Source organism: Sylvia atricapilla, chromosome 10, assembly GCF_009819655.1.
Source record: "Sylvia atricapilla isolate bSylAtr1 chromosome 10, bSylAtr1.pri, whole genome shotgun sequence".
Taxonomy (NCBI): Eukaryota; Metazoa; Chordata; class Aves; order Passeriformes; family Sylviidae; genus Sylvia; species Sylvia atricapilla.
The window spans coordinates 11235865-11251145 of record NC_089149.1 but is presented as its reverse complement, the minus strand read 5'-3'; the positions used below and the strand labels follow the sequence as shown (position 1 = coordinate 11251145).

The following is a 15281-nucleotide window of genomic DNA, read 5'->3' as shown; positions in this document are numbered from 1 at the left end:
CTCTTGCCAATTTTCCGGTTTGGTTGTGTTGGGTTACTTGAAGTCTGCACAGCTTTGTTAAAAGAGAAACTTCTATGCTAAGGGACAGACTGGGACCGTGGGAGGTAGAGATGGAGCTCCCATCTTCATGTTCTCATTTTTCTTGAACTCCAGATAAATGGATGATTATCAATGACACTATCAGTTATCAGACATAATCAATGAGTGAAGTAATAGAAAGAATGTGGAGAATGCCTTGTTTCACTATGAACAATAAAATGTGATCTTATTTGCAGCACCTGGACTAATGGGGTAAAAGTAAAGGAATTTTCCAGGTGAGAGCTTAGACAAGCCCAACAGTGCAAATGAATTATCTCCTAAATGGAAAAAATTAAATTAAAAAATTCCACTAATGTCTGGCAGCAACTGCCAGGCTTCTCTCCCCCAACCCATCCCCTGAAAGCATCCACTCCTCACAGCATCCAGTCATCTCCCTTCTCATATGTAAATGTAGCATGGCAGTTCCTCACCTTCACCAGAGCCACCACTGGAAAGGTCTGGCACACTCTCTACATGAGCTGCTTTGGGGGCTGAACAGTTGCAATGATCCAGAACTGAAGTTCCTCTGCAGTGAGAGAGGAAATCCCAGGAATAGCTCAACTTCCTGAAAGAGCCTGCCAATAGCCCATGAGATCTTGCATCCAAAGATAAGGAAAAAGTGTCAGAGATCTGTGGATTTTGCACAAACTTAGATGAGATGGACAAACTCACCTTCTGTATCCAGGCCAAGTTGATTTCACAGCAGATCCCAAGATGGACTGAGATTTAGCCATTTAGCACTAAATCAAAATAGACTTGACCTTCCCTTAGGGATGTAGTTTTAAGTCAGAGCTGCTATTTTCAAGACTGGAGTCCTGTGCAAAGTGGTGCTCATCAAGTTATGGCCTCTGCTTCATGGGAGCTGCTCACCTCTGACCAGTGTGAAACTGGCACCTTAGGGAGACAGAGGTGGTTGGAAAAGTGTTCCAGTAGGACATAGGTGTCCCTCAGTCCAAACAGAACTTTGTGAAGAAGGTGAGCACCTCAGATAGCTGTTCAGTAGTTCTCAAGTCTGAGGGAAACTGTGAGTTTGGTTAATTTGTACATATTATGTCTCCAGGAAAATTTTCTCAGTGTCAAACTCTTCATTAATGGAAGCACCACATTCATTTTTATAGGCATGCCCAGCAAAAAGTCTGAGCCTCTCCCCTTCGATTTTTTGTTAATAATATATCAAATATTACAAGGATTATTAAAAGGCTTGTCATTCAATACTGATCCAAGGCACAGAACAAGTTGTAGGGAGAGCTGGAGGCCTGAAGCCAAAAGCCCAAACATGGAAATTATACTGTCTTTTAGTTGAGATGAAGTGCAGGTACCATCAGATGAAGCTATCTTGGGTAATCTGGCATGACGTAGTGTCAAAAAAGCACAAACAGTGAGTCACTAGGAGTGTATGTACAAATCAGAGCTTGCCCTGATCCTCTCCCCTGTCCCACCATGGGGGCAGTGAGCTGGCAGCTCTGTGGTGCTTAGTTCCTGGCTGGGCTTAAACCACAACAAGTACAGATGATTCAGTTCTGCAGGAAGAGGAGAAGTGAAGAACAAAGCCTAGCAGTGTCACTATTACAATATTTCTCTTGCTAAGGTTGTTGTGGAAAAGTAGTAACAGGTCTCTGATCAATAGTGATGGATAGGCAACAAGTGGAAGTCAAACCAAAATGCAGTCATGGCCTGAGAAGGCATGGAATATATGCAATGTGTCTCAGTACTTTGCTCTAAAATTATAAAGCAAGGCTGTGTAGCCAGAACCAGCATCTGACCTTCCACTTCTTTTTTTTCCCCAAGAAAAAAACTGAAGACTCTTGCCCATCCTTGACGTATTCCATACCTACTGCCAAATCTGCACTCCCCCACTCAGACATAATCCCAAAATAGGGTGTGATGCCTTTCCCGTTGACAAAGCCATAAGTCACAGTGAGCAAGACACACTCAACATTCTCCAATCAGTTAAATGAAAAGGGCTCTCCCCCTCTGTTTCCCACCACTTCAGCACTCATTATATCTCACATTAATTAATACAGGCACTAGGAAGTGAGATGATAAATTACAAAACCCCATTAACCTGATTCTGTCCAAACTGGCAAAATATGGCAGCATTAGACAAATTGACAAATTTTACATTAGACAAATCTTCCATGCTAACGTGGGAGTCCTCATGCCTGAACTCTGTTAAAGCAGCAGCCCTGAAAAAGTATTTTTAATGTGTGTATGTATGGAATGTATATCAACGTGCGTGAACAGTGCACGCCTGTGGGAACATCAGAATTCATTAGATCAGTCTGATATGAGATATATTGAACAGGTTCCATCTGACATATGTTACTGGGTTGTTCTGTCCACTCCCAACAGAGTGAATCATATTGACAGGTTGAATTATATCTCAAGAGATATTTTTCTCCCCTCCTCCAAAGGCCATTTGCAATCACAGCACATCCACTGCCTCTTAAAAGTGAGCTCATCTGGCGCTGGTTGCATTGAAGTCCTCCACGGTGCCTGAAGGAAGGATGCTTTTGGGTGCTGGGAACGTGGAGAAGATGTGGTCTGCCCAGCTGTGTCTGGCAGTGCTAACCATCCTGACCATGGCTCTGTGTGTCCCATCCACTCATGGAGACCCTTTTTTACTCCAAGGTAAGCTGCAAGATGGGCTACGTGACACAGGTAGGTGGTTATCTTTTTGTTCACTGCTTGCCATGGCCAATGCAACACTCACTTCTCTGGGAAAGGAAACAAAAGGAACCTGGAGCTATATTGAACAATCTGTTAATATGGGTGCTAGCAAGAGGCTTGTTCATATTATTGTGAGCTAAAGCTGTCCTTCTGCTCTGCAGCTGGCTGTATGACACCTTCTGCTAATCAGTGAAAATACCAGATCTGGTAAAATCTGGTAAGGGTAGCTCTTTCTCTTCCATTTAAAAAAAAAAAAAAAAATAAAAATTAAAGTATCAGGGAGTAGCAATTCCAGTATGTACCATATGAGATTTGACAGCTCATAAATGTCAGTAGTTTGGCGATGCTGAACTTTTTTTTTTCTTCGCAAACTTCTTTTTATATGTACTTGTCCCATAATTTAAATTAATCTTAACTTGAATTTATACTGCAGGGAAATGTCAATCATTAGTGCTCTTTCTTAGAGAGGCTTGGCAGTGTTAAAAAAGAAAGAGCTACTAAATAGAGGTTTGAAAATAACATTGCTTTTCAAATTATTTTTCCTCTTATATCACCTATTTATTTTTATAATTACAACCAAAACATTCCCTGGGCCACTCTATCGAAATCCTGCTTCTGTTTAGCTTTCACTGGAGTGTTTATAGTGTTGGGTATTTTTCCCCTGTAGCAAATCCCCCAAACAACTGAAAGTAGCTATTTTAAAATTATAGCTGTCCTTCATAGTTAGGAATGAGGTTTATGGCACTCCATGCTAACTGCAGGTCGCTCTGCTCACTCCCCTGGGTTTATTTCCAGAGATCGCAATCGGGACCAGCGGCTTCAGCCGCAGCGTGAGGCAGGGTTGAGTCTGGCCAAATGCTTGGAGCATCCCTTTGGCCAGAGTCCCTCAGCTTCTGCAGACTTATGTGACGTTAGCTAATGGAGCTGATTCCCACACACTCTCCTTGAGCATCCTCCAGCCTCGTCTGCTACAACGTTTTGTTTTGTGTGCACCGAGAATAGTTGCATTCATCCCCTCGGAGGGGCTGATAGCCATATGAGACTGCACTGAGCAGAAGTCCTAAAAATTCTAGAAGAAGAGAAAAAAAGCCTTTCTGTATAATTTCTTAGTATTTGCCATGGAATTCTGTAGACATCTTCTAAGGCTTTGTAGGGTCTGAGTGTGGGGTGGGGCTGTTCAGACCAAAGATTTCTTTGAATGGCTACTCTCCCTATAATGTCTGGCTCCTGTTCTGTCATTCTCAAAAATTAGTGCAACATTCTAGTCTCAGATGACTCTGGAAATCTGTTGAGCAGAGCTGGGAGGGTCTCAGAGCCTTCAGGGCACTGACCAGCCCCATCCCGTGTGTCTGTTGGTTTCTGCTGAACCCTTGACCTTCACAACCATTCATTTGAGGGTATAGCCACAACCACTAAAGCAAAACCACTGAGAAAGTGCCCTAAAGGGGCCTCAGAGAGCTCCAAGTTGCTTAAAGACAGCAACTTTGGGAGGCTTTTCCTGGAAAAATTCTGCATGGTCTTATTTTAAGTTCCTCCACTCTTGAGCTCAGTTCAGGAAGAATCCTTCAGTACCGCTGGCAATCACACAGAGCAGCCCCATGGCCGAGTGGGGTTGAAAGAAAGGGCTGTGAGGCTGCAGAGCTTTTCAGCTGTGGTACCCACACCTCAGCTCGGTGGGGAGGGACTTCCCACCTCTGTCAGCCCTGGGAAGGTGCATGGAGTGAGCGGGGGAACTCCTGCAGTTTTGAGGAGAGGATGTTGTGGGCTCTTGTCTGGCTTTGCAGAGGCGCCTACTCCACCCGCCCTGCAGAAGAGCTCGGGACTGTGTAAATCAAGGTGGTGTCTCCAGCTCTCTGCAGCTAGTCCTGCTGATGAGGCTGCAGTGGAACTGGCCAGCAGCCCGGGGCTGGCAGGGAGGGCTCCCCACCCCACACCCTTCCACTGCGCAGCCCTCGCTGCCTGGACATTGTACTCTGTGCTCACACACCTTCCTTTTACACCGTGCTCCTTCCACCCTGATGAGCGCTGACAGGAGACGTTTTCCTTCCACTTCTTATCCTTCTTAATTTGATTAAGAGATTAATGGCATCAATTGATTAATTGATTCTTAATTTGATGAGATTGAGAAAGATGTGGTTTATGTGCTGCAGAGAACCGAGTGCTTCCAGAAAGAGAAGACACAAATCACGAGGACACATTGCTGACTCTGCTCCTTAATAAGAAATTCGCATGGCGGAGGCCAGAAAATATTGGTAAGTGGAGGGGAGGGGAGATCTCTGCTCTTTGAATCTGTGTTTGCATGGATGCAAGGAACCTGCTTCTCAGGTTCTTCAGACATACCAACTGCTCAGAAAGTGGAAGCAGCACCTCGTATGGTGCCTGCATGTGGTTGATGTTAGATGCTCTCTGTCATGGGGCTCTGGGACCTGCTTTTGCAATGCAAAGTAAAGCCACCAAAACCCACGTACCCTAGATCCTCAGACACACAAGATTTTGCTGGAACACGTGTCTGTACTTAAGTAAACCCAAGAAAATTTTCTGCTGAGTCCCTGTGGCCCTGCCATTCCTTAGATGTTGTGTGCATTGCCCCGTGCATGGATCAGCTTTGGGAATCACATCTCTGCCCACACCCCACACAGCCCTGTGTGCTTTTGAGACACAGCAACATCTTGTTATCATTTGGGGCAGGGGAATTTCATCAGAATTTTCCAGTAAGATCCCTTGGGATCAGGTGTAGTTTGAGGCAGGTTTGTAGTTGGGCAGGGGGAGCTCCTGCCTGGGCCTAAGTCCCTGCTACTGCTGGAAGAGGTTGAGACAACTGGATTTTCCCACACAGCCACCAAAGATGAGCCAGGGAGAGGCTCCTTCTGTCTGTGCTCTGTCAACAGACACCAAATTTAAAAGGCACTTGCCAGTGGCTAAACTCAGACCTGCTGAAGAGAAACTTGGGCTGTCCCTGACTTGAGGCACAGCGATCACAAGCACCAAACGGATTTCAGAGGTCAGCTCTTCCCACGGCCATTGCAGCCAGGGCAGGGTTTGGGCTGGACGTGGTGGTCTCAGAACAGGAAGCTGCTCTTCTCTGTGAAAACAGCTGAGAGGGGGCCCAGCAAAACCCGTTATCCAAATCCATTTATCAAACTCACTCAGTGCTCTTCCCCAGACCTTTGTTAATGCAGCAAGGCAGTGGTTAAACAAGCCTGGGACAAAGAAATAAACATAAATAAATCAAGCCCTTATACTAACAAAGGCATTCTTCTTGCAAAAGGGATACATTCAAGAAATAACATTTTTATGATAAGTTTATGGATTATTGCACTTATTACTCCTAGAGGAAAGGCTGCATTTTTTTGCCAGACAATTGAATATAATGAATCTCTGAGCAGAGCACAGACAGAGGATTTACAGCAGGCAGTTTCTCAAGGCTTCATCTATAAATTAACTTCCTTCTCCCTGTCTGAGATAATCTGTTCCAAATTTCAACCGCTGTTCATTTTCTATTCATAGCAGTCATTGGCCAAACTTAGTTTGCAAACAGTCAAGCCAAAACAGGCACTTGAAACTCTGAAAGAGGTAAAAATTTTAATAATAATAAAATAACAATAATGTTAATTCTTAACCAACACTTTTGACTTATAGATATGCCAGGGTCTGTCTGTCTCTACCTTATGGGCATAGGAGGAATCTGCCTGAGGTCATTGCTGATAGTGCCAGGAACAGAGGCCACACCTCCTGATTCCATCCCCACCCCCATCCCCATCTCATTTTTCAAATCAAATCCTAATGTAATGGATTTGCTTAGGAACTGCTGCTTTTACCATTGGATGAGTATCAGAAAATATTCAGGATTTTTCAACAAAACTGTTTCTTTCTTGAAGGAGAAACCAAGAGGGCAGTCAGCTCTTTCTTGGCACTCTCCTGCTCAGTTTCAAACATTAAAAAAAAAAGTCTGGCAATGCATGCTGTGTGCTGAAATCTTATCTGAAATCTGAAATCAAGGGGAATTGTATTAAATCCCCCTGATGATCCAGACCAATGCCTGCTGCCACGTTAGGAACAGAGAAAAGAGCCAGTTCTGGGACTGTTTTTTGGTTTGCTTGTGGGGCCCAGCAAAAACATTCTTTAGCTCTTTCCTGGCTCTTCTGCTTATTTTAGTGCATTTTTTCCCAAACTAGCACTTTTAAACCAGCTGATCCCTTTGTGCTCCCCTCCCAGGAGAACTACTGTAGCCAGTCACTCAGCTTTGACTGAGCTCATCTGTCTTATTAAAAAATTAGCTGGTTATGACATTAGTTTGGGTCTGGAATAAGGTACCTCAGTCCTCCAGAGCAGTGAGAGTGAAATTCCCCACCTCTGCAGCTTTGCCTGTTGCTATTCCAGGCTCCTCTCAGTTCAACTGGATGTTTCAGATCCTGTTCTTAGGCACCTAACCCTCTCCTCTTTCTGCACGGGCAGTTCATTCATCCACCTGCATAGTTTTTTGACAGTAGTACACTACTAATTAGCCTTGAGCCCTCTAAGCCTGATCTATGAGGCTGGGCCCCAGCTCCTCGTGCTCCCCTAATGTTTGGAAGTGTGGAATCCATGCACTTACTGCTATGTGACTTTTCCTGTTGCTCCACTCCGCCAGCCTAGATCTTTGCTGGCTTATAAATCAGTAAGTTATGCTAGGATAAATTTGTGTCTTCTGACTTCTGCCTGCATGGGTGATGTGAGGATAAACAATTCTTAAAGGAAGCAATGGGATTTCATATAAAAGCCAGTGACAGAAAAGCCAGCAGTTTTGCAGAGATCTGCAGTTAGCAGGATAAAAATAAGAAAGCAGCCAAGAGTTTCACCTGAATTGATATCACACAGTAAGTGACCTCATTGGGCCAATTCCCCAATGGCCTGGTGAGCAGAAAAGAAGCCTTCCTCATAATGGAGAATTAGGATAAGACCCCATAGGATTCAGCAAAGAAAACCTGCTTTTCTGTCTGTTTTTGCTGTCATTCATTTTAAGATCACTAACAGGAGTTAAATGTTAACTAGGTCTTTGCTTGTTGTCCTGGAGAGGGCAAATGAAGAAATAGTTTATAATTTGAGCTTCAAGAAACAATGTAGTTACTGATGTTACTCTCTCCCTTCTTGCAGACTGGGAGATGGCAAAGAAATTTGAAGAGCTTGAAGAGGTGAGAGGAGCAACTGCACAGACACACAGATGCATGTTCTTGCATGGGCAGTTAAACAATTGTGTAAGCTGTCTTTATGCCCAATCCTTCCATCTTTGCACCCTGCTACCCTTGCCCCTGCTGCTCTAATTTAAACATGGCATCGAGAAAAGGGAAAAGCAGAACCTGGGATAAACAGCTGCACAAGCTGGAAAAGGTGGAAAGAGAACAGGGCTGTAAGCTGGTGAAATAAAAGCTGAGCAGCTTCTGCCTCTGTCACCAGTGAAAGGCCAGTGAAGACCAAGCCAGGAAAGAATTAAATGCGAAATGAAATCTCCATAGGAGAGAAGGGAGTGGGAAGAGGAGGAAATGCTGCCTTCCTAGGCATTGTGTGAGCTGGCTGCATCAGCTAACAGTTTGGAGGGAAATCCACTGCCTGCCTAAACCAGAATTTTTTGTGTGCTCTGGTTGTGAGAGTGGCCCCACTCAAGGTCAGAGCCCTGCTGGGCTGATCAGAGCACACACACACAAATACAGTCCCAATCCTACACCACCCAGGAACAGGGAAAGGTCTGCAGGAACCTTGGCATGGCTCTCACTGAGGCCCAAACCCTGCAAGCAGTGGAAGTGCTTTTTTCTCCTTCTCAGGCCAGGTCCAGCTGTTCCAGCTGTTTGTATGAGTGCTGGAGGTCCAGCTGAGTTCTGCATGGCACTTTTTATTTCAGACTGAAAAATACCACTGCAGCATGCCAGGCAGGAGGCTGCCAGGTCCTACACTAGCCTGTCTCTCCAGGTCCTACACTAGCTCTGAGGGACACGAGCTCTGACTGTTTGAGAGTATCTCTGCCAAAGCAAAAGTCGGGGTCATGGCTGTAGATGCTCCCAGTCCACAGGAAAAGGGTAGCTAAAGATGAAGAAATGAAGCAGACTGTCCGCATTAAACCAAGGGAAGGTAGCAAGGACTGTGAGGGAGAGAGAGAAGGGACAACCCAGAGCAATGGAGAATGGATGCCCTCCGCTGCAGTGTCTGGATACCTGGAGAGTACCTGCCCCAGCACTGCCCTGACCCTTAGTACTGCAGTATCCTTCTACACAGCCTCCTCTCCACAGGGACTCACACCCAGAGTGGAGGGAAAGAGCAGGGAGTGCCCACACCACTGCCACCAAACAAGCAGCTTAATGAAGGAGGCCATGAGGAGGTATGAGTGCTCCAAAGGCAGATCCTCTGGGAATGGTCCTGCTCCAGGGAACACTCTGTTCTTCCAAGTGATGCTGCCTGCCAATCTGCATGTTTGTAACCAATCTACAGCTCCTTTGCCCTGCATTTCCCAGCACTCTGTGGAGCTCCTCATGATGGGGCCCTTGTTTACTGCTGTTTCTCTGTTTAAACAGCTGGAGAAGTTGAAGGATCAGCTCTCAGCTGAGGATGGGTCGGAGGTGGCCTATGCCTTGGAAAGTCTCTCAGCATCCCAGCCCAAAAAACGTGGTAGGTTTTGAATTTGAGCCTTGCAGCCATCCTGTCCACTCTCATTTCCAGGGCTTCCCTTGTGCAACAAAGACAGTCACAGTAAACATGTCCCAAATATGCTGAAAAACAGCTGGTTGACAGCTTTTTGAGCAGTCCTGGTTCTCTCTTGTGGCTGGCTGGTTTAGCAGCTGGTGGGAAGGATTGTGTCCCCCAACCCTGTGTGCTGTCAAGGCAGATACACCAGGTCTGCACACCCAGGACTCAAGGAGGCAAGGCAGTGCCACATCCTGCTTTTCACAGAAGAACGTGGGGTGATAGGAGCCATGAGTGCCTGCCCTGGAGAGGGGAGGTTCTGTATGAACACGTCCCCACAGTGCACCCCTCGCTTTGCTCTGGCCTCAAAGCAACTGCTGCAGGCATAATGAGGCATGTGGACTGCAGGCATTCCCCTCTGCCAAGGTCAGTGCCTCCCCACAGAGAAAAAAGGAGCACTTGTCTGCTGCTGAAAAACAGCTAAAAAGGATGTGGAAATCAACCAAGAATGCAGGGAACTAAGGTCTGGTATGCCCCTCAGCTGGCCTCCAAGCTTTGTCCTCTCTGTGTGCAGTGGCTCAGGAGAATATTGCCCCAGTGCTCCTGTGAAGCTGCCCCTGACAAACACATGGACAATGCTGCTCACACTGGCTTTCAATGGATTCCTCCACAAAGCAGTAGCAGCTGTGAACCAGAAGTCACTGATGACAGATCTGGCCTAAAAACAAAAGAGCTGGTTCTGCCCTCAGCCCACATGCTCTGTGCACGTGGAAGCTGACAACAGCCAGACAGCCAAGAGAAAATCCCTTTGTGCAAGGCTTGCTTAGCTGCTTAGGTGATCCTTAGGCAATATGCAATTTATAAGCACCCCTGGAGGCTGTCATTAATTTGGCTAATGTAATTCATGCCCCCACCAGTCTGGAAGGTTTAATGTTGATAAAACTACTTCCCGTTGCCAGGTTTAAATCAGATTCTGACAGAAATGAAAGCAGGGAATCTTTTGTCTTCATCTAAAGTTCTTCCAGTCTGGGAGGAGCTCATGTCTCAGCATGAGCACTGCTGATTCAGTAGGAGTTTTCTTCCAAGATCCTGCTTTCAAAACCAGGTATAAATCTCCTCTCATACTTGATAACAGGAAACTCACATGGGATTCATGCTGGTTGTGGTACAGTTACTTTTTCCAACACCAAAATATACATCCTTCCCTAATTTAGTCATAGAAGATTCTAAAGAAATCAATGTTGTTTGGAGGATGGTTGGTAGCAGAGTGGTAATGACTGGGTTTAAAAAAAAGTAAGAACCTGATCCAGTCTCTCCAAGTCACTATCCTGTTCTTCCAGTCAGCCAAGGTGAAAACCCCTGCACACATATCTGAAACAGCAAAACTGCTGACCAGTAGACAGGAGAGAAAAAGCTGGGCCCTGACACTGCTGAAGTAGAACAAAAGGAAACCTTTTAAATCAAGCAACACAAAGATAACTTTTAGACCCCATGTTTACAGTATGAGGGGCTAAAAGAAACACCTTCTAAAAATGTTATATGAACTCAAAGCTGGTTTTTGAGATGTGTCCTGAAAGCAAAATGCTGGCTGCATGCTCCAGCTCTCTCAACACGTGTGTCTTTTGAAACATTCTCCAGGGCTATGTGGGAAGCTGGAAGAAGTCCCTTGTATGCTGACATCTTTCTTTTGTATCTCTCCACAGCCTGCTTTTGGAAATACTGCATCTGAAGGCTTGTCAGGACTGGAGGATGAAGATGAGCCCTTCCCCAAACTGCCTTGCTGGGTATTAACATGTTAAGAATTTGTTCTGTTCCCTCATCGTGCTGCTAATTTGGAAGCCATCCTCCACGACTGCACCACAGCCAAGTCTAACAGGGGACATGACAGGAGCTGGCAGCCCACTGCCTCTCTCTACTGTTCCTTTCTTCCAGGTTTAACCTACCGTGATCTACTCAGAAGATGCTTCCCAACTTCCTGTGCTGTCCTGTGTGTGCCATTCAGGCTGCTGCCACTGTTCACTGTCCCCCTTCTCACCAGGTCCCCTGAGGCACCGAACACTAGCTCAGCTTCCCCAGCCTAGGGGCTCTGCCCACCCCTGCAGACGTGTCTCTCGGTGGTGTCTGGGGCTCCTGTCGCCTCCTGAGCAGCTCTGAGCTGCCCTGTGGCCGCTGTTGGGGCAGGAAGGCAGGCTGGGTGTGATGTGAAGGGCTCAGGGCTGGATGTTGAGCCGGAGCTGCTCCTCGCCGTGTCCCACAGCGTGCACAGGGGAGGGCAGGCAGAGAGCTCTGGATCCTTTGGATACCATTCCAATAAAGATTTTCTGTTGCACAGAAGCACGTGTTATTTACTTTCTCAGGCCCTGCAGGGACCCAAAATGCAGCACATTTCCCTTGATGTCGGCTCTTGTTACCTTAATGGTTCATGTGGAGTTCACAATGGAAGAAAGGCTCCCATTAAACACCTAGGGTTTTAATGTGCCTGAGAAAGAGACCCTTGTTTTTGGCGAGGATAAGGAATGAGAGCTGGATCTTTTCCATAGATATTTATGGGCTACTGTCCTCATTGGATGGGACTAGACACACTGGTTTCTACCTACTCACCCCAAATAGATGTTTTGAGCAGAGGTTTTTGGTTCATCTGGCTGGACAGTGCAGGTGCTAGCCTGGCCTTTTCTACTGCAGAATTATATCTGGCCCTGTCTAAAAGGAAAAGATCACAATGCATTAGTGACTTCTACATATATTCATCTCAAGTCACCTTACCCACATCTATTTGTAAAAGCAAAGGACCTCATTCCCGAAAATGTAAATTCAAAATAAATCCTGATGTTAACTTTGCGGTTTCCAACAACGTAAATGAGAGCAGGATCTGGTAGCCACTGTGAATGTGTGGAATGATTTTTACTAGCACTGAACTGTTGAGCCATGTGATTTAACTGCAGCTTGCATATTGCATATTCTTCCATACATTACCTCTCCCAAAGCTGTAATTGGCATCCTACACTCATTGCCTTGGGCTCTGGCAAGAAGCACACCCTTACCACAGCAGTACCTTGCAGTACTTCATTAACAGGAGACCTATTCATCCTGTTGCAGGCCAAAGCCAGCATCTAGGGAATAAAGCCAGCTTGCCTGATTGTATCAGTGAAGTCTAATGACATGCAAAATACAGTTTCCTGTTACCATTAGTTGTTTGTTATTTCTTTGGTGGTGGTTCAGAACACATTTCCCATTTTCTGCTGCTTTTGTGTGAGTGAAAAGGTATGTGAGAGCACACTTTCACATCCCCTCACATTGGCACCAAATCCAGGAAAAAATCATACCCTGTGGACAAGAATAGTCTCTCTCTTTCTTTAAAAGTCCGGTGCTCCAGCTGAAAGGGAGGTGTGTTCCAAGAGTTGCACTGAGTGCCCCAAGCTGGTGTTGAGCTCAGATGATTTCAGCTTGCAGGAAATCCCAGTGCAAGGAAAGGCCGAAGCAGCAGGCTCCATCTGTCACCTGTTTGCTGTAGCCATGCCTTCCTGACCCCATGTGACAACTCATCAGCAAGTCAGGAAAACAAATACCGGGTCTGCGGATATTTAACAGCTTGCTCTGACCTTAGACAGGAATTCCCTGGAGTGCAATGCATCATGCTGCTTAGTAGTGATTTTCTGCTACATCCTATCAGTGCAGTTATTTAAGTGCTTGTGGTACCCAAACTACCCCCTATTTCCTGACAGGCACTCTATGCTGCTGTATTAGCTGCCTGTGCTGCAGAGATCAGCATGTATTGAATGCAATTCACTAACTAATTAGAAGCAGAGGTGGTGTTGTATCCCCCAGGCTTACCCTCTACATGGCACTGTGGGCGTCCTGTCCTTTCTCCTAAACACAAAACAGAAACCCTTCCCCTCCACAGAGTGGCTGCTCACACCCTACTCATGCTTGGGCAGTCACTCTTGCTAAAGTTAATGACCCACAGGCAATAATTAAAGGGATTTCCCTGAGACACTCTAGTAGATCATGTGGATTTATTAGAAGAAAATCCTCACAGACATCTGAATGGATTTGCGAATCCGGGCAGCACAGGGCAAGTCTAGTGTGCAATGGATGCTGCAGTTTATCCTCATTTCATGTTTGCTGATCTCCATACTGTGCACAATGGCTGGAGCCATCCAACATTGTCTACAAAAACAAATTATGGTGTTTGGCCTTTCATACATCATTCTATTTGAAACAGCACTTGCCAATTTACAGATTTTAAAGAGTGCTTCTTGAGCCACAGGAAGCCTCAGTGTGCTCATTGATGGATGAGGCAAAAGAACAGAAAGACTGTTGCTTTCTCCCAGATAATCCACACAGTGCAGGGGGAGCAGGACTGAAGATTCCAGCTCGCAGTTACCAACACCACCAGAGATCCCTCTGTCCTGCTTTGCTTTCACATTTCCCTTCAGATGAAGGCAATTTCTGCGCACAGCTTTCAGCCTTTAAAACCCTGCTTTTATTTTGAAGCCCTAGCTAATACCTGTCAACTATTAAATACTTTTATGATCTAGCAGTGTCTTTGCAAAGCTGCTGTTAGCATTAGATTTCTCCGGTCTCAGTCTCCAAAAATATGTCACACACTGACCCTGTCCATGGTTCTTTTTGACTGGCAGCTGTTTGAGTGGCAGGTCACCACTTCCATAATCTGCCCAAGCCCCATACACATGGCTTCCCTGCAAGCAGATTATCTGTAGCCTGTCTGGATGAGCTCAGTGGAAATAGATAAATGTTCCCCACACTGCAGGGCAGGCTCAGGATGGATGGTGGCAGTGCACTGCACAGGACTGCCTGGGGCTGCATTCGCAGGCTTGCTTCTAGCATGGACTGAAACTCTTGAGTCAGTCAGTCTACAGGAACCCACTGAGTGTCTAGTTCTCAAACTCGAAGGGAAAATGATCTCCCAACTCAGCTGCAGTGCTCTGGCAGATGGCAAAGGTAGGGACACCTCTTGATGTGAGTCACTGGTTTGTGCTGCTGCTCTCAGCACATTAGCCTATATCAGAAATATCAAGAAAAGTGAAGTTCCTTGCAAATTTTCTTTATCTGGACTAGTCTTGGTCCATGTACAGGGCTGTAGGCAAGGAGGAAATTGAGAAGGGCCCCTGATTTGTCAGAAAATATAAGTTAGATGTTATCTGCCCTTCTGAGTGAGGGTCTCACCTCCCACCATAGCTGAACCATGGCAATTATCCCAAAGTCCCAACCTTCACAAAAGCTTTTGAGTCTCATTGATTTCCCAAGTCCTTTTTATTTTTATTTTTTTTGTGTGTGTGTGTGTGGTGGTTTTTTTTTTTTTGTTTTTTTTTTTTTTTTTTTTTTTTTTGTGTGTGTGTGTGTGTTTTTGTTTTTGTTTTGTTGGGTTTTTTTGTGTGGTGTTTTTTGGGTTTTTTTTGGTTTTTTTTTGTTTTTTTGTTTTTTTTTTTAGCTGGCTCTATTTCCCCCCATTTTTCTAGCTGATGGCCAGGTGCTTTGTGCCTCATAAAAAATCAGGAAACTAACACTTAATTCCCATCTCCAGCATTACTTCCTGCCCAACACGAGGTGTTTGGCAAGAATAACTTTTTTTTTCTCCTTAATCCTGCGTAATTCCTTTCTCAATTGATCTTTTGCAATGCTAAGGATGATTTGTACCCAAGAATAGCAATCCAAGGAATTCAGCTGACATGGACCCCAGTCCAAGAAGGAGAGAGAATGTGGGGTTTAGAAACCATCAGCTAGGGATCTGAGCATTGAGATGTCAGCATGCAGCTCTTCTCAGCTATATTTTATAATCTATAAAGAAGGATGAAAGAGGACTTAAGATAACCTGTTTTACTCTGAAATGAAGTGGAGAGGACATGTTTACATTTTGCCAG

At 45.5% G+C, this 15281-nt stretch overlaps 1 protein-coding gene across 3 annotated transcripts; it reads left to right on the top strand.

Moving 5' to 3' along the window:
* Window positions 1-2529: 2529 nt before the first annotated feature.
* UTS2B (urotensin 2B) lies at window positions 2530-11678 on the top strand. Of its 3 annotated transcripts, XR_010744406.1 has the most exons (6): window positions 2530-2709; window positions 4899-5000; window positions 7882-7919; window positions 9291-9384; window positions 11103-11183; window positions 11332-11678. XR_010744406.1 is itself a non-coding variant. In XM_066326459.1 (5 exons), exons 1-5 carry the CDS (start codon window positions 2586-2588, stop codon window positions 11126-11128), a joined length of 384 nt encoding a protein of 127 aa, XP_066182556.1. In that variant the 5' UTR covers window positions 2530-2585; the 3' UTR covers window positions 11129-11678. The 3 variants fall into 3 exon arrangements, 2 of the variants coding, with proteins under 2 accessions (XP_066182556.1, XP_066182557.1); XM_066326459.1 differs by having other exon boundaries at window positions 11103-11678; XM_066326460.1 differs by having other exon boundaries at window positions 2530-2739; window positions 11103-11678.
* The last annotated feature ends 3603 nt before the right edge of the window (window positions 11679-15281 follow it).